Here is a 23,207-nt window from a genome sequence, read left to right as displayed (position 1 = left end):
GAGGGGTGCAGGCCGCAGACATGCGTTTCTGAGACGAGGAGAACGACGATTGGAGCACGGGGTGGGCGGAAGACGGCACAGCAGGGACGACTGGGCAAGAAAAAGAAAAAGTGCAGGAAAGTGGAAGACCCGAAAAAGAAAAAAAAAACCTGGTCTTTAGTTCGTCCTATCCTTTCTCTCCAGACATTTTCCTTTCTTAAAAGGGCAATTTCTAAAGCGCGTGCATGCACAGGCAAGAGAATGCCAGCGGAATCCGGGGGCCCCAGCGATTCCTTTCCAGGTTTTCTTGTAGGCTTGTTTGGATTTTTTTCCACTTTCGCTCTGAAACAGACTTTGCGGTTCGAGAGGGACGGGAATCCAGCACCAGGGCAGTGTTCGCGTCGCTGCTGTCACTCAAAAGTAAGGCGCACATGCATGCGACGAACAGGCCCACTCACCAGACGCGAAGTCCCCTCGCATGGGTTTCTCCAGCCGACTTCAGAAGACTGAGAGCACACCCACAGAAGGCGAGATGTGCCCGGAATAGGCTCGTCGATATTTTCACACATTTGTATTCCTTCGTGGACAAATGCGTCTGTCGATGCACATCCGTCAGCCTGCTCGCGTCTCTCTGTCTCGCGAACCCGCATGGGGGAGTTCGAGCTGCCAACGAAACCAACACATGTTAACGATTTTCCTGTAAGGCTCGGGTGACACACACGCTTGTATCACTTCAGATAGGTGTTTAGATGCCGCGCTTCTCTGCGAAGAGTCCTCTCCTTTTCTTGTCTCGCTGGCTGCGCGCATTTCTGTAAGAGTGTGAGCTTTATTGCGTCTACCCCATCCACCGTGTTGACGCATGCCTTCCGCCATTTCCCGATTCTGATCATGTAAGGCGGTATACGTCCCTTTATCTATTCACTAAAGGCCTTCATTGATCAATAGTATAAAAGCCGCGGAACCTGGCGCCCCCGCTGAGTAGAGAGCGGCGTCGGGGTAGCAGAGAGACATGCGCCTGCGCCTTGCTCCCTCGCGCTGGGCTATACCGGGTGTCTTCGAACGAAGCGACGCGCCCTACACTCGCGACAGACTTTCATTCAATTCTGTTGACCGATTCTCACATGCTTTTGGACACCTACTGGCTTAGCTGATGTTCAGCGCCGATACGCTATACACGCGGATAACCTTATGAGCTCGTGGCGATAGTAATTACTAGATACTGGTATATTTATATTTTTATATACAGAGTATATATATACATGTATTTGCATACATGGATACTCGCTTGTAGTGAGTGAATCAGTCCTCGACCTCGTTGTCTACACGCTACAGCCCATTAGGATGACGCCTCCACAATTCCGATGCACGCGATTTCCCTTAACCTCGTTTCTTCTCTTAGCTGTCATGGCTTTGCCCTCCTGTCACTCGCGCAAGCACTCTGTCGTGAGCTGTCGCGCGCTCTGTGCGTTTTCGCACGTCTTGCAGGCGCTCGCTGCAGACAAGAGAGCGTTAAGATCGCTCATCCATACCCGCACACGGCGGAACCACGTATACAGCAGCCAAGCATAGACATAAAACAATGTAAAAATATATATATGTATATACATGTATACATATATATATATATATATATATATATATATATATATATATATATATATATATATATGCATGTGTTTGCACATGCCCGTGACCGCCAACTGCATGCAGACGTGAGCGTCTTTGCCTCGATGCCGCTGCGTTGATTCGCGAGACGAGTCCGCTGAAACAGCCTGGGCCTTCACACACTCACACCGACGCGGCAAACGACACTCGCAACGCCGAACACGCGCAAGAGGCGCGCTTCGGATCTGCGAAAGTCACCCGACAGCCATGCGCCACGGCGCCGCTCCGCTGCGGCCTCTCGCGCGCGACCGGTTCAGTCCCGAATGACTCGTCGAACGATGAAACAACAAGTTTTCTTCCACATGCACATATACATCGGAGCACGCATATACACGCACATATATATCTGAATATATATGTAAGTACATATCGCACGAATGATGCGTCTGCACGCGTGTACGCAAGGGCGCAGAAACACACACATATATATGAATATTATATATATATATATATATATATATATATACACGTGAGAATGGGACGAGGGCCGTGGACTTTTTCTTTGATGTTACTTCGGGCTCCACATGCCTAGGCGTGTAGCAAAGAGAACTTTGAGGTATTTTTGATTCTGTTCATGCGTCTGGCGCTCGACGCGCTTCACCAGCTCGTCCGTGACGATGACGAAAAACCAGAGAATGACCGCGATCAGACACAGGCTCCAGTGCGGCCACTGCATGCAAACACAACAGCGAAAACAAATCAACAGTTCGCAACAAGAGCCGAAACCGCGCAGACGCCGCTACCCTACACCCAGCCGGGCGTCGCCCACGAAGCGACACGCGCCGCGGCAAGGCCGGCGCCGACAGGCTGCCAATGGAGAAAGACAACGCGATCTGCGACGCATGCAGCGGGAGTGCGTGCGCGTCTGCGACCACGCAGACAAACCCCACTGCAGAAAACTGCTAGCGACGCATCGCCGGAGTCTGTGGACTCACGTACAGCGAGACTGGTGAGCTCAAGCGCCCTCCGGGTTCTGCTCGCCGCCGCCTCGTGCGGCGTCGCGTCGCGCGGGCCCGCTTCTCGCGCGTCGCCTGCGGACCAGGGCGCCTGCGGCGGAGACGGAGGAAACGTGGCGTCGATTTTGCGAGGCACGCCGAACGCAGCCGCAGACAATACGGCCCGGGCGGGGTCTCCGCGGGCGAACGAAGGCAACAAACGCGCGTGTTTCGCGGTCGCGAGCTCGACGTCGGCGTCCGCGGCGGAGATGTACCTTCGGTGAAGCGTGACCCGCGTGGCGACAACGAGGACAATAACGAGGAGAAGGACCACGCAGCACGCCACCCACCAGCGATTGCGGAACGGAGGAATGCTGAAGAGGCTTTCAAACCTAAATAAAAGACATCCACAGACACACAGGCCGAAACACGCGCCGGCTCGAGAGGGACTCCCACACGCTGCAGGTCGCCAGACGCGTGCTTGGCGCGCCTCCAACAAAGTCCACGCAGTTTCTCTCTCCCCGTGGCTGGACTCGCCTCAACTCTTGGTGAAGTGCAAAGAAACACACAAGAGGATCTTATTTAACCACCGCAGCAGGCTTTCTTCGTATGGCTGGCATCGATGTCTTCGTCCCTCTGAATGACGCCCGCAGCACTTCACTCTCTGCAGGCCCGCAGCCCCCCGACGTGGCGAGCCGAGCGACGGAGGCATGTCCGCGTCAACCATGGTCGCGCGTCAAGCGCACGTTTAAGAGGGGTCAATTAGAAAACATAAGAAATAAGAACGCATGCAGGGCCGCCCGGAGCCCCGACCCTCACCTGTCGATGTAGGACATGGAGAGCAACATCAGCGTGACGCCGACGAGTGCAAAGCAGAAGAGTTCTCCTGAGAAAAAGAAAGACGAAACTCGGCGTCGGACGTAACTGGCGAACCAAGGGAAGGCGCCCACCGAGGCCCCCCGAGTGGCACGGGAACGGAGAAGCAGGACGCGAAGGAGGGAAGGAAGCAAAATACACCCCCACGAAGCACAACCGCGACTCTCAGCAGAAGCTTCAAATTTGGCGCAACGAGAGCAACCGCTGAGGATACAAACCCGCCGATAAGTGAACAAAACTGGAGGCGCTTCATGCTGAGGGAGACGCACCTAAAACGAGAGGCGAACTCGTCGCGCGCACGAAGCACGCCTCGCCCAGCGCTGCGCCGACTTCCTCTATCGCGTCGCTGCAAGCCAGCCATTTGCCTGTTGGAGGGGGTAACAACATGCAAAGAAAACGATTTGCGAAGCAGCATAGACATCGTCATAAGCCGAGGAAGACCTCCGCATGCATCACGCAGTGAGTCGCGGATGCCTGAAGCAACCCTGAATTCTGTCGCAGGCCTTTTTTGAGCGAGGCATGCGCCAGTTTCGAATGTGCTTCGTTCTCTGCTCCACGTTCGCGGCGAGAGAAACACCCGACGAAGAGAGAGATAAACAAGAAGGTTGCTTCTTTGTGGAACTTGGGGAGAAACGAGCAAGATTTTTCCAAGAGATGAGCAAGGCTTTGTTGACTCTCTCGCGTGCAAGACTCGCTCGCCTACCCGAGAGCCACGAAGGGTCGAACCGGAACCGATTGCATTTGTTCTCGAGGTAGGGCAGCAGCATCGCAACTGCCTCGTCCTCCGTCGCCTGCAGACGCCGCTGCATCCCCAGCGGGCCTTCGCGCCCGTCGCGGGCGCCCCCCGCTCCTGGCTCGAGCCCCGCCGCACCGCGCCAAGCCCGGTCGTCAGGTGCCCAGCCAGCCGCAGTCTCCTCGCTCGCTGCCGAAAGGCGTCGCGGCCGCAGGAGCGCCTCCGCGGCGTCGGAGGGGAGGCGAGTGAGCAGCGCAGAAGACGAACTCTGCGGCTCAGAGAAAGCGGAGAACGCCGTGGAAGACACAGAGAGCGCAGCCGGTGACCGCGCGGAGAGGGCGTCCGCGGAGGCGCGCAGGCGAATCTCCTCGTGGAGCTGCGCGTAGAGCGCCTGCCCCAGGTCGAACATGTACGCAAGCGTGAGCGCGGAGATGATGATGACCGAGGGTACTAGCCGGAAGGCGAAGTGCATCTGAACAGAAAAGCGAGAAAAAAGGAGAGCGAAGAGACGCACACTGCGAAGACACACCCAAGGAGGCGGCACCGGCACACCTCGTCCTTCATCAGTGTGCGCTAAATCGAAATTCATCTTATAACTTTGGAGTCTTAGCTGCAGTTACCTTTGTCCTGCAAAAAATCACAGGTATCACTCTAGCGTCCCACTCGACTTCTGAAGCAACTTGTATATTTGATAGTATGCAACATCTAGTGCGAGCCCCCGCGACGACTTGCGACGTGTCGATGCGATACAGACGCCCTCTCAGACCATGGTAACTCGAAAACAAAATCGCACACCACTCTAGTGAACCAAGGAACCACAGCTCAACCCCCAACAGACAAACTCGGTGGAGCACACTGCATGATTTTATTGTAGATTCACGATAGACGGCAAGGCCGAACGCGTAAGTAGACTGTGACAAGTCTACACTCGTGTCGTTCGGCTCGGCGCCTGGGCACCTTCGCTGTTGCGGCCTTCGCTCGCTCTGAAGCTTACAAAAACGACGACGAGCTGATGACGTGTTTGCGCGTTGTCCATCGGTTTGTAGGGATGTTCCTTCATGAGTTTGTCGGTTTTTGGATTCGCGAGCAGAGCGAGAGAAAGGAGCGGAGTAAAGAGAAGCAGAAAGAGGACAAGCGAGGCGAAGTCGAGCAGATTGGGGACCAAGGCGAAGGCGTTGAAGAGGAAGAAGAGCGAGAGGAAGATCGCGGACGACAGACTCAGCGTGAGGGCCTGCTGAATCGAGTCTACCAGCCGCCGGGACTCGCGGAATGCCTCGTACAAAACCGCCATCGTCACGTGCGGGTCCGCAACTGAACGATGCAGCAAAAAGGAAAACAAAACGTGAAAAAAAAAGACACTCGCGTCGGCGCATGTTCGTCCTCAATATCACGGGCGTGGAGAGCGACGCACATACGTATATATATATAGAGAGAGAGAGAGGTATATATCGATACACATAGAAATGCACATGCAAACACAAATATTACTATATGTGTATGGAAGAGGAGACCGAAACATCGGCAGGGTGTCCTGTCGGCGAATAGACGCGCACAGTAAGGAAGACACGCGCGCGTCACTTGGGCCCTCGGCTTCAGTCTGCAGGAGCTCCAACGTGAGGAGCCGTCTGCGCTAGGAATCACAAGGAAGCGTTGAAAGACGACAGCTCTACACCTGGATATGTGCTTTGCTGAAGTGCACAGGGCAGCGAGTTCATATCCGCGGCGAAGGCCAGCGACGGATGCAGCGTCGGTAGCAGACTGTGGTAAGCAAAATTCGAGCACCGCCCTCCGCAGAATCTGAGAAACAAAAACACAGAGGAAAGAAAAAAGAGACACGCAGACAGATTCAGACGACAGAGAGCGACCAGAAGTGGCGAGACAGCTGAACTATGTATGTATGTATGTATGTATGTATGTATGTATGTATGTATGTATGTATGTATCTATCTATCTATCTATCTATCTATCTATCTATCTATCTATCTATCTATCTATCTATCTATCTATCTGTATGCCTCTCTATCGCTGTAAAAGTATGCATATATATACATAAATATATATATCAACGCGCAGGCGAGGCAGGTGCAGATCAAAGGGGGAGCCTTGCTTGCAGAGAGACGTCGATCCCGAGGTCGCCGAACCTGCAGCGAGCGTCGGGGGCGACGAAGGTGGCGATCGATGCGTTCGCCTGTTCAAAGAGGGGGAAGTTGCTCATCCGCAAGCAGCTTCCGACGCAGGTCATGACTTCGTTGTTTTCTGAAGACGAAAAAAACGGGGGACAACCCTAAGCGCGACGATGCAGCGTGGAGACCAAATCACAGACTGGACGCGATAACGAGAGAATACGAAACGTGCAGCCCGTTCTCCTGTCTGTGGGAATGATGGTCCAGGCTCACACTGCGAAACAGAGAGACTCCAGCATTGACAGAGGACGCAACTGACCCGTGGGCGCCACATTCGAGAATAGACGGCAGTAGTGATTCAAACACTAAAGAGGCCAGAGTTCACTCGCGGTGACGGGTGCCCTCTCTCTTTCTCTTCTTCGCACCTTGGAGGACTTGCATCATTTCCTGCACGGTGTCCGGCGTCGCGTTGCAGAAGAGCGAAACCTAGATAAAAAACAAAACATCGAGAAAAATCGGGTAAAAAGAGGAGAAAAGGCAGAAGCACGAGCGAGGCACGGAGATGTCTCTCGCACGAGGAGGGAGTGCAAGGCAACCGGAGGAAGAAAAAGTATGGCAACAACGACGAAGGAATTCAGTCTCCCCTCCAAAGCAGAGCTACCCAACCAAGAGAGCCCTGGATAGGAACAAGACGAAAAGCGACACTGCACGCAAGATGCCGCCGACCGGCGCGCGCAGCAAGGCTTCAGAAAAAATGACGGAGACTTCGACGTACCTGAAGAGGCACGTTATCCACTTCCCGCACATGCTGGCGAATCGCGGCGATACCCGACGGAAGGACGATCTTGCCATCCATGTTTACGTACGAGGTGTCGCCCCTGCGCAACGCACCAAAACAGTAATGCACTCTTTATCGAAGACAGAGAAAAAACGAGAGGCTCGAGGGCCATCGGACCGAAGTGAGAATTTACCCGTAGAGATGAGGCAGACTGGCGAGAAAACGCAGCGCAGCGGAAGAATCTGCACAGAGAGAGATCACACAAGTAGAGAATACCTAAGCGCGCCGGCTGTAACTAAGGCGAGGAAGGCCGCAGGATGATTTGCGCGTACCGAAAGAAAACAATCCAACAAGACGAGAAAGAATGCGAGAGGCTTACGTGGCTGACGGCTGGAGCGAAATGATGCAATTCCACCCTGTCTCGAGGCCGAAGGCAGCGCCGAGCGCTCGCGTTCGCTTTTCTCCTTGCGATGAGAAAAAAACAAAACGGATGCCGGCCTGAACACAACGAAAGACAAGACGTTTTTGCGGTCTCAGGAGACGCATATGAATGAACTATCCACTCACGCACGCGCGGCTTGCGTAGAGCCTCGAACGCCAACATATATACAGATATATAAATATATATACACATATATATCCCTATATGACAAGAGTCCCTGACTGCTACCGGTCTGGTCGGCTGTGCGCCGCGCTCTGAAACCGAGTACAGTATCGCTCAAATTCCCAGACGCTCTCTGGAATCGCACGGCCGCCGATTTCTCCGCGGGTCACGCCGGCGCATCTCGTCTCGCCCTGAGGGCGGGGGGTCGATGCGGCCGCCCAACTCGCACTCTCTCGGGCGCTGTCGGCCGGCTCGCCAGCGCTCTTACCTCGTGGAGATCTTGGATGCGCGCGGCGACTTCCTTGGCGCAGAGCTGCTTGCTGGCGCCCATGCCGAGAAGCACGAGGTCGCTCTGCAGTTTGCGCAGGAGCTCGCCGCCGGGGCCTTCCTTCAATCCGACGCAGAGCGACGGCACCAGCCGCCCCCCCCCGGTGCGGCGTCGAGCCTGGCGCGTCGCGGCGCTAGGTGCGCTTCGTCATCGCGAAACGTCTCCGAGGAAGCCTCGCTGCGCTGCTCGCAGTCTCCGGAGGCCTCCATCGACGCTGCCTCGCCGTCGCAGCTGCCCGCATCGAGGCGCTGCCCCCCCCCGCGCCGGGGCTTGCGCGCCCAACGGCGGGGCGCAGACAGGCGTCTCGAGAGGCGCGGCCCCCGTGCGAGTGGGAGTGCCGCGGCGACAACGAGGCGGCGAGCCGCGGCAGCAGCGCAAGTGCGCCGACCGCACTCCGCTCGCCGATGTGACAGCGGATGGAAATCCATCGCTCGCCGGCCTCCACCGCCGCTCCCGAGCCGAGCGCCTCAGAGCGCGCGTCCTCGGCGTTGGCGCGGCGGTCGCGCGCGGCAGCGGACTCCGCGGCCTCGTCGCTTGCCGGATCGCAACTCGCGTCTCTGAGCAACTGCGAAGAGGTCGACAAGTCCAGCGAGAGCGCCGGTGCAAGCGAAGACTCCTGGCAAATCGAGAACACCGACTGCTCCTTGAGCAGCGACAGCAGCGCCGTCTCCTGCTCAAGCTGCAGCGGACGGTACCCGAACGCGACCGCGTCCAAACCTGCATGCGACCCAGAGTCAAGCCACATCTCTTCTACATACATTTAAATGATTACAGTAACTCTGCAGGTAGTGATTCTGCACTGGAACTAGCCTTTTATCCACATACGCTATTGCCCACGCCCGCCGCACACCACAAGAGCGTCGCCAGGAGAGCGGAGCGCGGGAAAATGGAAAAATGATACACACGCCAGAGTCACCAGACATGTCGCTCGGCTCAACGCGAAAAAAGGCCGCGTGCAGATCTTTGGCTGCCAACGAGTTAACGAGCGAGATGCGAGCAGGCAGGCAAGCCCAGCCATCTCGCGGTAAGATTCTCTGCGTGCGCGGCAGGCGTCCAGCTTGTGTTTCCCGTGCGTAGCGCCTCCCCCGCGGCGAGAGGAAAACGCAGATTCCGGTTTTCTTTCATGAATCAGTTTAGGATTAAGGGTTTGGGGTTGCGTACCCGTCGAGAGCCACTGGTTGTTCAGCTCAAGCAGCGAGTGCGCGGCGCCCGAGTCGAACGGCAGCAAGTGCTGGCCGTCGAGGTAAAACTTCACGCGAGGCAGAAGCAACGCCGGCGCGCCCTGAGAAGCACAGGTGGAACAGAGCACGCTCCTGAAGACAACTAAAAGTGTCGTCATTCAATATCCTGCTACACTAAGATGATTCCCCGTCGGTGAGATGCTAGGCGGATAGCGCCTCTAAAACTCTGCGTCCTCGGTAATACGGTGCTGCGTCCTCGGTGATCTGGGCGCTCGGCGCGCCTCCGCCGGCCTGGCGCGCAGCAAACCTGCATCGTAGCCTTGGCGCAGCCTGCGCCCGCCCCCCCTCTCCCCCCTCGGGTTTCGTGGGCGTGTTACCTTGACAAAGAGATGAACGACTTTGCTGGCGGCGTCGCGGACAACCCACAGCATGAGCACCGAGCCCGAGGTGTCTGCAGCCCGCGACGTGGAGACGACGTCCTCTTTCTCTCTCGCGAAGGTCTGCCGCACGTCGCTGCGACTGCACTCGTCCCTTCCGGCGTCCTCCTCGTCCCTCTCCGTCTCCGCGTCATCCGTCAGCGAGGCCGGCGAGCCGCGGGCGTCACGGCTCTCCGCCGCGTGGCTCGCCAGGACGCGGAAACAAGGCGCTGGCACGTCCGCGGCGGAGTCCGCCAGGAGCCTCACGCGGTCGCGAACCTCGTGGGCGAGCACAGGCACCTCCGGCGCGTCGAGAATACTTCGCCGGCGCCCAGAGACAGAGCGAGAGGGCGAAAGAGGCCACGGCAGACGAGCCGCGCACACCGGCGACGGCTGAAACGCCGGAGAGCCTGAGCGCACACAGAGCCGCGAACAGCAGCACGCTCGTCTCTGGGCAGCAGACCGGCGCCCGAATATGTGTATGCGTATCTCCCCATCTATCTAGCTATGTACTTGGCCGCCTGCCTAGTGTTTGAATCCGCTCTACGTCATTGTCCTGCGAGAGAAAAGTTGTCACACCCCCCTCCTTGCCCTCCGCCCATCCACGTACTGCGGCTGCGCGAAGTAGGCGTTCGCGGACGTCCGGCGCCGCCGGCGTCGAGCTCGTCGTCGGCGTCTGTCTCCGCTTCGCAGGTGTCTTTCGGGCTCGAGTGTCTTCGCGAAGATTCGTTTTGGCGGCGCGGCCCGTCCGCCCACGTGACGCGCCGAATGCCGAGATTCCGCGACGCCCTTCGCCGTCTCAGCTTCTCCACAGCCGACTCCGCGCCGCCGCATGCCGCGCGCACTCCGCCGCCAGCGACCGCGCACGCCTCCGACGCAACCGCGTGCGCCTCCGGCGTGAGCTCGGCGTCGCTGTCGTCTCGCGCGTCTTCGCCGCGGCTGCCCTCGTCGTCGCCCTGACTGCCGGCGTTTTCTTCTTCGCTCGCCGGCGGCTGAGGTTCCTCACGCAGGCGCTGCGCCGCGAGATACTCCGGTTTCCGCTTGCGAAGGCCGCACAGAAGCGAAAACGCAGACGGCGGCGCTCGTCGCGCGGACGCCGAGCGCGGCGAGGGCGGCGAGGGCGGCGACAACCGCGAGGAGAGACTCGCCCGGCCCGGCGCAGGCGCAGGCCGCTGCGGAGGCGACGGCTGAACTGCCAAAGCGAAGCTGAGAGAATGACATACGCACCGAGACACAGCTACAAACGTGGCGTAGACGAAGCAGGCGAGAGGCGAGTGCGGCAGACACTCAGGCAATGCCAGCGACAGGGATGCAGACGCGAACTACAGGCGAAAAAGAGATGCGGGCAGTCAGAAACCGAGGAGTACGAGCAGGAGGGAGCTCGAAGCCGGGAGGGCGCAGCGACGTGAACACGAAAGGCTAACGTAGGGCAAAATTCTCTTTAGCGTTTCCCATTAATACAGTTTAAGGTCCTTTTAGAGGTTTGCTTAAGCTGGGTATTTTAGTTTAACTTCATTAGCATACAGATATTTCTTAATCGCGCGAGAGAACGGAGACTTTGACGCTCACGCAGGTGAAAAGAAACTACCCAACCCGAAACGCGGTAGAGGATCAACACACAAGGTACGAAACGCGAAGCGCAACTCAGAAAAACAGATGGAGAAGAATCGAAGGAGCGCGACATGAAGCCAACAGGGACAAGATCCCGTGACGGCGACCAGCAACAGACTACATAGACCGGAGGCGATTGAGCGGGGAGGGCGTGAGAGGGGGCGCACCGGAGAGGGAGGAAATTCTGGAAGAAGATTTCGGGCATGCCGACAATCCGCGCCAAGCTGCACTGACAGTCGAGGAGCTCCGCGTGCGCAACTAAAAACGCAACTCAGAAGAAAAAGCGAAGCAAGCGAATCCGTGACAGGTAGGGGGCGCGCCGCCCGCGCGGAGGGTCACAGAGACCGACAGAAAGAGACGAGGACGCAAAAACAGAGGCAGCTTGCACTCAGAAGACGAAGCAAACGGCACAAAAAGAGAAGCTCCTGACCTCGAGAGCGAAACGAAATCCGAGGCACGGGGGAGGAGAGGGGATATCAAGCGTGCGACGGGCGACAGCAAGATGCTGAAACACAACGGAGAGTGCAGATGAACCTAACATCCAAACACGAGGGGCGAAGAAGAGGCAAAGGCAAAAACAGAAAATGAGAGATGAAAGCACACGTACCCTGGCGATCTGGATGCGGCAGAAACAGGTCTTGGACGTAAAGGGCAAACAGCCAGCTTGGATCCGCGAAGCTGAAAAGAACACACGCGGCTCGCGGCGTTTTCTAAATCTATTAATGCTCCCGAAGCAGCACGCCTGCCAACTAGCCTTCGTAAGAGGCTCGCGATGAATAAAATACATTTGATCCAGACACCCAATCCGTATACATATATATATATATATATATATACATACATATACGTATCTATATATATATATATATATATATATATATATATATATATATATATATATATATATATATAATATATCTAGATGCGGATACACGCATAAACCCCAGCCGGCACATGCCCCAAGGGAAGCTCGGGGAATTACATGACTGAATGGGTGAATATGACGTGTTGTAGTCGTTGAAGTTGCGTTTCTTTTCACTCACCTTTTTCGAATCGGACGCGGCAGCTGCGTGAGCGCCATCGCCAGTGCCAGGGGCTTGATCTGTGTGGTGTACTCAATCCAGGAGTCCTAAAGAAAAACGAACGACATAGACACATACATATATCTGTGTATATGGACAGGCCTATCGGGGACGCCCGCGCGCCTGCGTGCAGCATGCAAATATATATATATATACATATGTAGATACACATAGAGATAGATAGATAGATATAGATAGGTAGATAGGATAGACACACAGATAGATAGATATAAATGGATAGATAGAAATAGATAGACAGATAGGTACAGATAGACAGACAGAAAGATGTGAAAACAGATATATATTAAAGACACGCCGACGCAGCGTCACATATGCATACAACATCATATGTAGCGGCGCGTGAGTATATGTCGTGGGGAGGCACGCACGAATGAGAGGATTCTGTCGACTGCGAGGCTGGGGTTGACCCGAGATGCCTCCCTACATTTTCGAAGCGGAGGCCGGCATCGCATTCGTCGTCGTTCATGAGATCGAGGACGATTTTGCGAAATTCTGTGACAGGCCGAGTGTCTTCCTCCCGCTCTATCTCAGCATCATCTCCTCGCTGGTCGCGGCCATAAACCTCGTCTTCCTCAGTCAAAGCTGCCTCTTCATCTCGCAGCGCCTCTTCTTCCTCCTCTCTTAGCGCTTCTTCCTCTTCTCTGAAGGCCTCCTCTTCGTCGCGCAAAGCTTCGTCTTCTTCCTCCTCTCTCAGGGCCTCTTCTTCTTCTCTAAAGGCTTCTTCTTCCTCTCGCAGGGCCTCTTCTTCTTCCTCTTCTCTAAACGCCTCTTCTCGCAGCGCCTCCGCTTCTCTCAGGGCCTCCTCAGCCTCTTGCAAAGCCTCTTCTCGGCCTTCTTCGTCGTGTCCGATGTCGAAAGCCACGAAGGCGTCGCCGAGCGCGAAAAACTCCTCGTCAAGCACGCATCCTCTTTCTTCTTCGCTCTCATCTTCTCGCCTCTCCTCCCTCTCAGCGCGTTCTCCAACCAGCCACGGCCGTCCATCGTCGCTGCTCGCCCGTCTCCGCCTCCGCTGTTGCATCGCTCTCGCCTCCTCCGCACTTTCTGCTGCTGCGCCATCATCCGCGTCACGCTCATCGTACCTTCGTCCCGACGCCTCCTCCCGTTTGCCTCTGGCCCGCCAGTGCTTCTGCCCTCGGCTTGTATTCGGAGAAGAGAGTGACGCGGTCAAGGAGGACGGCGCAGGCGAGGAGGGCAGGCGCGGCGGCGACGAGCAGGAGGGCGAGGCTTCGGGTGAGAAGGCAGACGAAGGTGAGAGAACTTCGCCTTCCGCATGTCCGCGGTAGGACGCCGGCGACAAGACTGGGAGGGCCCCGCGGCGGCCGGCATCGCCTCTGCCTCGTTTGCCAAGAAGTAACGGCCGGAAAAAGCGACGACGCGGAGAGGCGCTCCTCCCCTCGCCCCCAGGCTCGTCCGCGTCCGCCCCCGCGCCGCCGCCCTTGTTTTCCTCCGCGCCTGCTGCACACGTTGAGGGGCGAGCCGAGGGCGACGCGACCGTTCTGTCGCCTCCGGCTACTCGGCCTGGCGCCGGATGGGCGCCGACCCACGCCAAGCCCTGCGCGGGGTCGTCGTCGCCCTCGACGCGCGGCTTCGCGGCGCCGAGTGCCTCGGATCTGCGTGAGATCGCGCTCGACCTGGGGCGCTCGCGTCTCGGCGTCTCAACCGCGGGAGAGCGACTTGCTTCTGCATCGGAGTGCGAGGGCGCGCTCGGCGAAGACGCGCGGAAGGCGGCGCGGACTGCGTCCTCGGCGTGGAAGCTGAAGGCAAAGTCTGCGTCGAGGGCCACGTCCGGCGGCGCGTCAGACAGCAGAGACGGCGAGGGCTGGAGGGAGTTCTGCGCGTCGCCGCGAGTCTCCACCTCCGCCTCCGCTTCGGCCTCCGCGTCGCGGTCTCGCGGCGCGCCGCGGCAAGCCAGCGACGGGCGGCGGCCAGGCGAGAGACAGGGCAGGGGCTCGGAGACTCCCCCGCCCCCTGCGTGGGTTGTCGCGCCAATGGCGATCTCCTGGATCGTGCGACACGCGTCCACGAGGATGCCATCCTTGTCCACGAAACAGAGAACGGTCGTGCTGTTCATGATGTGCAGCAGATTCGATGACCCGTCCAGCCCCTGGGGACAGGCGCACATCGCAGACAACATCACGCCACAGAAGATTCAGGCACGCAGTGTGCATGAGCGAACGGGGGCCTGAGGTGTGTCGCACCCCCGTGCCGAAAACCCGGAATCCTCAAGGTCTGGCTAAGGTGCGGATCGTCTTCTCGGTCTGTGCGCGCAAGCATGTTGGGTAGTGCGCTGCGGGCCAGCGAACGGACAGCGCGATGGAAGACCCGTTAGTCTCCCCGCCTCTTGTGGAGGTGGATGGATGCGTGAGCGCCTGCGGCTCAGAGTTTCCTGCGCCGCCGCAGGCGCTGAGAAGGCACGCGCGCTGCAAGCGCGGGGGTCGCTCGCGCACGTTCACCTACGCGTTTGAAGATGTAGATAAGCTCTTTGATTTGCTTGCTCAGAGGCACGTTGGAGACGGAGACCGTGGAGGAGACAGGCGAGGCGTTCGAGGAGGTATCGGAAGTCCACGAAGACGAGGAGATCGACCGGCACTTCCGCCCCTCGCCCTCCACGTCCACGCAGGCGTCCTGCCGCGCGCGAAAGTGCGCCTCCTGCCGCGAACCACAAACCGAATAGACACGGCTAAGCTGTGCGACGCGGCTCTCGGCGAAGGCGATGACGAAGGAAACACGAAACACTTGGGGGACAGAAAACGAGGCATATCCCCCTGGAGGCGCCCCGCATGCCGCGAACGCAGAGCCGACACCGGAGGAAACGGCGAGAGCGCGAGGGAAGCGCGCGCGACCCCAAAGGGCGCACACATGCGCCGCGCAAGCGTTCAGGGTTTAGAGTTCTGCGTCATCCACGAACCAGACGCGTGACCCGGCCCGAGTGAAACAAAGGCGAAAACGTTCACCTGGAAGAGCGACTGGAGCCTCGCATTGCCCCAGATGTCGGTCAGCTCGCCGAGAATTCGCGGCCCTGCACGCAGCGCAGCAGATGAGAGACGACGTGAGACGGCGACAGAGATGCGCACACACCACTCGCCCCGCAGAAACCACGCGACCGCCTCGTGCTTCGCGCGACCAACTTCGCCTGTATCGACGATTGCAGCGGATCTACGAGGCGTGGCGTTGGAGGCTGAACGCCGCTTCGCCCTAGCCTCGCAGGCGGCGGCTGCACTCGCGTGGTTGAGTCGCCAGATTCCTGTGGGACCCCAGCAGAGGCGTCAGTCTCGCCAGCGCCTGCGGAGGCAGCTGGCGGGATTTCTTCTCCGCTCACAAGCCATGAGCATGCAGACTGTGACGTTGATCGGCAGGTGCCAACGCGCGATGCGGAGCCCAACGGGGATGGACTCGGCGCCGGAGGAACCGACGACGTCCCTGGAAAAAAAGGGATAAATAAAACACTGCGAAAGGCAAAACTCCTGCTTCGGCCGAGGACCCGCAACTCAAGCGCAGCTTAGACGTGGAACTAAACAGCATGCAGAAGAAGCTGAGTGAGAGACGTGAAAATGCTGAGAGACACGTGAAAATGCTAAGAGAGACGCGAAACCGGCAACTTACAGCTGACCCCGACACTGTCATGCATGCGTCCTCAATGCCGCCTTCACGCCATCATCGTTATGAAGCTGTGAAAAAAAGCAGCTAAAAAGCTCGCACCTGTCGGGAGGACCTATGTACGCCGTGTGAGGGTTCCATGTATGCATATATATATATATATATATATATATATAACCCTAAACCCTATATATATATATATATATAGAGAGAGAGAGAGAGAGAGCCGAAGAGGCACACAATGCAGAAAACATCCCCCATCATGAAAACAAATACGCTGCTTCCCTCTGTCAGGGCACGCCGCCATCTGCGAGGACGCAAGAAGACAAGTATAAAAACATATTTTCAACACAGCCCTTTGCTAGTTTAACCTCTCGAATCGGCAATCCCGACTGGATGCCTTCTCGTCCGCAGTCAGAACGGCGTTTGTTTCAGAGGTTCAAATCGATTCGAAAAGAGGAATGCGAGGCTCCTCTGCAAGATTAGCACAAACGCACCAGAAGATGACGGCACAGATGCACACGGCGCATGCGATAAACCAGACGAGGGCGACGCGGCGGCTGACGAGGTCTGCAGTATCGAAGAAAGGGACTTTTGCGCGACTTCGGGACGAATCGGGGTTCCGCAGACTCGCCTGAAAGAAAAACAAGTGGGACAAATGTGAAGCAGCAGACACGGAGGGGCGCCGAGACGACCAGGCACGGCGAGGTGGAGCCGAGCCGCGCCAAGGAAAGAGACAAACACGCTCATCCGATGCGGCGCGATCGGACGGAAAGCCATGAAAACGCAGAGAATAAAAGACGATCTCAAAACCCACAGAACAAACGAAAGACGAAAGTGAAGCCTCCGACATGGCACGCGCCTCATCAAGACTGTGTTACCGTCTGTATATATACATAAATGTACAGATAGATATAGATAGATAGGTGAAAGCACGTCACGAAGCAAGCCAAGCGTCGCAGACACGCTCGGACGGCCCCGGCCGTCCCTCGCGGAAGAAATAGAGAGAAGGCCTCGCCCCAAGAGACTCTGTTTCTTCACCTCGAGGAAGGTTCGAAGCGTGCCCACACACGACGTCCGCAGCGCCACAAACGTCGCGGACGCGAGTTCAGGCGCAACCTGGCAAACTTCGATGAACTCGGAGTCGCTGGCGTCCTCAAACGCCTCGTCCCTATCGCTGGCGTCGCCCTCGCGATCTGCGTCGCCTGCGCCTTGGGCTGCCTCCGCGGCGGCCGTGGCAAGAAGGGCGGCTTCCTCCTCGGCGTTGCTATCAAGCGGGCGCGCGGCAGCGAGCGAGGGCGACGACGCGAAGAGCCGCATCAGCCTGAACGTTTGCAGCCGCGCGTCTCTGCTGCGGGGACTGGTCGCCGCGGGGCTCTGCGACCCGGAGGAAGCCCCTGGGGGACAAGGCGGAACGGCGGAATAAAAGTCGAAAGGAGCGCGAAGAAAAGCGGAGGAACTTTCGGGAGACAGAGGAGGGAAAGCGGGCGAACATGCGCCAGGTGCAGCGCATGCAGACGCCGACGGCGGTGTGGGGGGCGGCGGCGAGTGAGGGGAGACAAAAGGCCTCTGCCGGTGTCGTCCGCGCAATGGAGAGATGCGTTGACGGTCTCCGCACGACGAAGACTCTGGGGCCTCTGGGTCGCTCTCCGCAGCGGCGACGACGGCGTCGCTAGACGGCACATCTGGCGGCGGCCGCGAGTGGAGAGCCTCGCCACGGAGGCGGCTGTCTGCACGCCGCGGACACTGCGTTTCGTGTTGGGCTAAATCCATCCAGAGGTCGCGGTGTTTTGGCGCAGCCTCCCTCCCGCGCGGCCCGTACGCGTCTGCAACGACGCGCGAGAAGCGCCCGCGACTCGCCGACGCCTCCGCGCGCCGATGAAGCCCGCGCGAGTCTTCTCTCCCGTCGTTCGTCCACGCGTGCGGGACGGCAAGCCGTCGCCTGCCGTGATCGCTGAGTGTGTCTTCGCCTCGTCCGCTTCGCCTCGCGCGCGCGCGCGAACTGGGGGCCGCGCGAGCTCGTCGCCGGCTCTCCTTTTCCCTCTTTCTCCTTCCTTCTCCCTTGCCGTCGGTCTCGCGGCTGACTGCGCGCCGTCGTTCGCGTTCGGCTCTTCGCAGCCGCGCCTCCTCTTTGTCTCCGCGCCGCCGTCGGTCGCGCCTGTGGCCGCGCGCGTGCCTGAGGACGCGTGCGACATCTCCGTCCTCGCCCGTCTCCACCTCGAGTCTCTCTCGCCGCTTGCTCCGCGTCTGTCGGCGGAGCTCTTCGTCAAGGCCCTCCTCAGGCGCCTCGCGCGCCCTGCGCCGCGAAGGGGACGCTCGACGGCAGGGCGCTCCACCGACACAGGCGGCGGGCTCGCCGGCGGCTGCATCCGTCGCGAGTGCGGCGGACGCGCCGCGGCTGCGCAGGCGAAGGACGGCAAGCTCCGCGCGCCGCGGCCGCGAGAGAAACATGGACGCTTTCAGCGCGAAGAAGGGAGACGTCGGCGAGGATCCCGCCGAACGCGCGCGCGGGGTTGCGTCGTCCGCGCAGCCGTCGCCCCCCGAGGGGGCGACAGACGGAGACGCAGCAGGAGACGCGGGGGCGCCGAGGCGCGTCGGCGAGGCCGAAGGCGGAGACCGCATGGAACCGGAGAAGTCGAGCCCTTCAGTCGAGGCCGCAGGCGAGAACGGTGGCGGCGGGCTGCGGGAGACTGGCGAGAAGACTGCGCCCGCTCGGTAGACGCCGCGAGCGAGCAGCGGCCGCAGAACGAGCTTCGGCGGACGCGGAGGCGCGGCGCGCGCCGGCGAGGAGGCGGATGAGGAGGAAAGCGAAGGCGGAGGCAGCGAGGAGGGACGGCGCCGCGACGGCGCCCAGGCGGCCCCACCCGCGTCTCCGTTGGCGGCCTCTAGGCCCGGCGCGGCGCCCGACTTGCGCCCGCGGAACGAGAGAGACTCGCGCCGCGACCGTCGGCGCGGAGGGCCTTCGGGCGACCCCGCGGCCGACGCGAAGGACGCGCGCCGCCGCGGCGTGGCCTTCGCGTCATCTGCCCTCGATGCAGACGGCGAGTGGAGCGCCGAGGGCGAGGCGGCGGGCTGCGACACCGACTTGCCCTCGCGCGCAGGATGCTCCCCCTTCGGACTCTTCTTCCGCGGAGAGGACGGGGAGCCGCAACGAGGGGGCGAAGATGAAGACGGGCGAACGGCCGGCCTCCGCCGCGATCGCCGCCGCGAGACGAGGAACGAAGGCACCACGCGAACGGCGTCGCAGGGCAGCGGGTCGCCCGCGCGCAACTTGAAGATGTCGCCGGCGGCAAGCTGAAAAAAGAAGAAGAAGCAACTCACAGGCGAGAGGCGCTGACGAAACAAGCGAAGGCGGTAGTCGAACGACCGAGCGCCAGTTTGCTTCTCGAATCCGCGTCTGCCTCGACGTCTGACCCGAGTCTCCTTCCTCGTCGTCGGTCTTTCGCTCGTCACTGCCATCTACTCTGAATTCTCCCGCGATAGTCAAGCGAGGCTCCGCAAGACCGAAGGCAGTCGGCTGGCTTTCATTCGTTTCCGCGCCGGCCGCCTGGTGCGCACCGCAGGCCTCTAGGCGAGCACGCCGTTCTTTGCGCATCGGCGCCGCCTGCTTCAGAGGCGGGCGCATCCCCCCACAAGGCACCACTGAGTCGCGAAGTCCCATGCAGCTTTTAGCCGCTGCCCCGGAGGCAGCCGTACAGCACGCCGTCTGCGCTGCAACATATATACGTCTGTACCTATGTAAAAATATATGCTTTTTCTATATATTAATATAGTTATATATATATATATATATATAGGCTGTCTCTCCTCATATATAGATGCTATACGCATGTTCATACATGTACGTATGTATGTATATGGCACGTGCTGTGGTGGATTCCATTCAATCAAAGATCGAATAGATTTCCTAGAAAAGTACAACTTTAGAAAATATTCGAGTAAGGAAATTGATACTTTCTGTCAATTTACATTGCCACCTTGCTGAGGCTGCAGACATGTCTGCAGCGCATGCAGTTTTGCATTTAAAGATTACCATGTTTCGCGGGATGGTGGTCCACTGGGCGTCGCGGAGGACGGCGACGAGCGAGGCGGCAGGCAGCGGAGATTCGTGGAGGACACGCGCCTCCTCCTCGCCCGCCTGGCGGTGCCTGTCTCCCTCAGGCACGGGCCGCTGGGCGGCTTCTGCCGCGTCGGCGTCTCGCGCGCCGCCGAAGGACGCCGCCCGCGAGAATCCGCGCGCGGAGGCCGCGAACGCCCCTGCCTGCGCCGCCGCCGCGTCGGCGCCTAGGCGGGCGCCGCGCAGCGGTCCGGCGTCGGGATCGGCGACGAGCTCCCGCAGGCCGGCGAAGATCTGGGCAGGCGAGAGACGCGCGTAGTCCGGTTCGTGGGCGCCGCCCAGGCCGCTCGCAGAGCAAGTCACCACGTCCTGCGGACGCGCGTGAGCCTGCGCCGCCGGCGCGGCCGAGGGCGCCGCGAAAGGAAGCCCCTTCGGGCAGCGCAGGCCCCGCGCGCCTAGGCCCGAGAGCGCCGACGACGACGAAGGCGAAAAGGCCTGCGGCGCCGCGAGCGAAATGGGCGGAGGCGAACACAGGGTCGCGGACCACGGCATTGCAGACAGGCAGGCAAATCCCGTCTGCTGTTTGAAGTCATCCAGCGCCTCTTGAAGCTTCGACACCGCGCGCAGCTGAGAAAAACGCCAAGGCGCATAGGAAAACGCATGGCGGAAGTCAACCGCGGGACACTGAAAGAAATGGACACGCATACCCCTGCATTGCGAAGATGCAGGACATTACAGTAGCTTCCATGCAGGCATGCAAAAGTAGATCGATGCGCGCCCTCTGCACCGAGGCGTACAGGTAAGCCTACCCGGTGACCCGCCGCGGACACCGCCGCTCGTAAAGCTGCTCACATATATATATGTATGTATATGTACATATGCATATGTATGTATACGAAATTATATCTGTATGTATAGAGCTATAGCGAATGGCGCCCGCGACCTCTAGGGCAAGGCGCCATTTACAAGTCGTCGCCGATTCCGTGGTTTTTTCCTTTGTGAGCCTACGTGCTCAATGGTGCGGCTGCGGTAGGCAAGCCAAGCGGCGAGGACGACAAGCGGCAGGAAAAAGACGAATCGCGCGAGCGACACCGTCGCCCCGTGAGAGTGCTTCAGCAGAATGCACACGAGGGTCATAGCCGCCGAGGCAGTCAAGGCGCAGACGGCGATGCCTGTCTCCGCGGCAGGCAGCGCAGAGACGACGCGCGCGAGCGACGCCCCCCAGCGTCCGCCGCACGACCCTGCGGGCGCCGAGGCCCGGGGGCCTCTCTTCCCGCCGAGGCCCCTGTCCGCGCCGCGGAACTCGCGGACGAGCGCCTGAAACAAACGGAGAAAGGAGACAGCGAGGGCGACCAGATGTCCAGAAGCCAGGCGGAGAGCGACCAGCGCGAAGGAGAGACACGCGGACGCAGAGGAAGAGGAGAGAGAAAGTTGGGAGAGCAAGAAGACGGCAGTCGGCTAGCTGAGGGGACGCCCACTGAGCTGCAACCTTCAAGCAAGCTTACCTCGACAGCCTCGATAATTCTCCGCGTCGCGGTCGCCGTGGAAAGGCCCTGAGTGCTGTAGAGAACGGGAGGTGCGCGGCGTCGCTCGAGCGGTGAAGATGCCACCTTGCGCTTCCGCCCGCGGTCCCTCGTCTTCCTCCGCTCTCTCTCCCTCGCCCTGCGGGCCTTGCCGCCACTGGGCTCCATGCTGCCTCCACTCCTCTTTTCGCTTTCTCGTCGAAGCGACAGCTCTCCGGAACCTTTGCCCAGCTGCCCTCTTCGCTCGCGGTCTTTGAAGTTTCGGGAACCCTCTACCTCGCTGCGCTCGTCTCTCGGCTCCGCAGTCGGACGCGCATCAGCGGTGTCGCAAGAGGCTTCTCTGCGACCTGCGGCGTTCGCGTCTTCGCTGTCTTCCGCCTCGTTGTCTTCTTGCTGAGCCTCCGCAGAGACCGCCCCGCGAGCGAGGCTCCTCTCCCGGCGCAGGGCCTCGTGGGGTCGCGCCGTCATCTGCTGCAGTCGAGATTCCCGAGCGCCAAAACGCGGGAGTCCCTTCAGTTGAGGTTGGCTGCAGTCGCGCAGACGGGGAAGGAAATGTAGGCGGGCGGAGGGGTGACGAGAAGGCCCGGCGCCAAGAAAGAGACGCGGGAAAGGGAGAGGTGAAGACGACAAAATGAAAGGGAGGGACGCCGAGGAGAAAGGCGGATCTGAAACAAGTCGACGGCTCGATAAAAACGATGGTGGTGTGCGGAGGGGAGAGCTGCGGCCAGGAGGAAGGCTGTGGAAGAGACAAAACCTAGTCGAGGCTTTTACAGTGCAGACAAAGAGCCACCGACGCACACGCGCACCCAAACGAAGGACAAGAGGGAAAACAGCGGAAAAACAAACAACAGAGTGCGGAGTAACCGCGGGAGATGACGGGCGACAACGACGCAGGACTGTGGTGCCGAAGGTAGGAAGTCGCCGCAGGCAGAAGAAAAGAGAGACGAGAAGCGAAGTGAAACAGAGTGCAACATAGCGAACAAAGCCGAGAGAGGAAAAGGAAACAAGCAGAGAAGAGGCAGAATCTCGCGCGTGTTGAAGCGATCCGCGAACGACTCGGCGGAAGCGGATCTACAGAAAAACGGCGGAGACGTGCGGCGGCCGCAGGAAGGGCCAGACGAAGACGAGAAAGATCCGGCATCAAGGGAAACTCGAGAAAAACCGGAGAAATGGCTTCTCTGCAGGAAAGAACAAGAGGAGAACCGCTGCAGAGCGAGCCCGCGGCCGCGCTAGAGAAAACGGGAGAGAGAAGAAGCGAAGCATGGGAGATTCTCGGGGGGAAGGGAAAACCGAAAAAAACAGCAGGCCTAGGTTTCTCTCATCCTGTCTTCCTTTCGGGGTTCTGGGAGAAGAAAACGGATGGAGGGGCGAAGTGGCGGATTGCTTCTCGTTGGGTTTTCTAGTGTTTACGCTTCGATGCAGGCCCCGTTTCAGCATGTGCAGGGTCACCGCCTAGTCGCGGAGCAGAGAAAAGGTTTTTTCCTCGTTTGAAGAGCATGAAAGAGAAACAACGAGGCCTCCGCAAAAGACGTGAGAAAGGCATCCGTTCATTTTTTGTCAGACACGTCTTCTCGTCCAGGCAATCGAAACACGAAAAGATGCCCCGAGTGAACAACTACCGTTGCATGCGCACAGCGCACACAAAGACAAGCGTCTGTGACTTCATGGCAAGACAAGGCAATTCTTTTTGTCGGTCTT

At 59.1% G+C, this 23,207-nt stretch overlaps 2 protein-coding genes across 2 annotated transcripts; both read right to left on the bottom strand.

Annotated features, from left to right (window-relative positions):
- Positions 1-2,152: 2,152 nt before the first annotated feature.
- Positions 2,153-8,024, bottom strand: BESB_059180 (uncharacterized protein; the record flags this gene model as incomplete). Its single annotated transcript, XM_029364332.1, has 12 exons — positions 2,153-2,314; positions 2,584-2,971; positions 3,399-3,465; positions 3,725-3,820; positions 4,159-4,660; positions 5,183-5,499; positions 5,861-5,985; positions 6,330-6,444; positions 6,737-6,797; positions 7,087-7,189; positions 7,469-7,587; positions 7,962-8,024. The coding sequence occupies 12 exons, from the start codon at positions 8,022-8,024 to the stop codon at positions 2,153-2,155; spliced, it is 2,118 nt and encodes a 705-aa protein (XP_029219040.1).
- Positions 8,025-8,154: 130 nt separating this feature from the next.
- BESB_059170 (uncharacterized protein) lies at positions 8,155-21,977 on the bottom strand (the record flags this gene model as incomplete). Its single annotated transcript, XM_029364331.1, has 16 exons — positions 8,155-8,738; positions 9,183-9,303; positions 9,580-10,028; positions 10,229-10,824; positions 11,397-11,487; positions 11,837-11,907; positions 12,273-12,358; positions 12,757-14,436; positions 14,790-14,981; positions 15,287-15,351; positions 15,652-15,752; positions 16,427-16,563; positions 16,971-19,223; positions 19,963-20,613; positions 20,995-21,303; positions 21,492-21,977. The coding sequence occupies 16 exons, from the start codon at positions 21,975-21,977 to the stop codon at positions 8,155-8,157; spliced, it is 7,872 nt and encodes a 2,623-aa protein (XP_029219039.1).
- Positions 21,978-23,207: the final 1,230 nt, after the last annotated feature.

This window comes from Besnoitia besnoiti, chromosome V (genome assembly GCF_002563875.1).
Source record: "Besnoitia besnoiti strain Bb-Ger1 chromosome V, whole genome shotgun sequence".
Taxonomy (NCBI): domain Eukaryota; phylum Apicomplexa; class Conoidasida; order Eucoccidiorida; family Sarcocystidae; genus Besnoitia; species Besnoitia besnoiti.
This window is presented reverse-complemented; position numbering and strand designations above follow the sequence as displayed.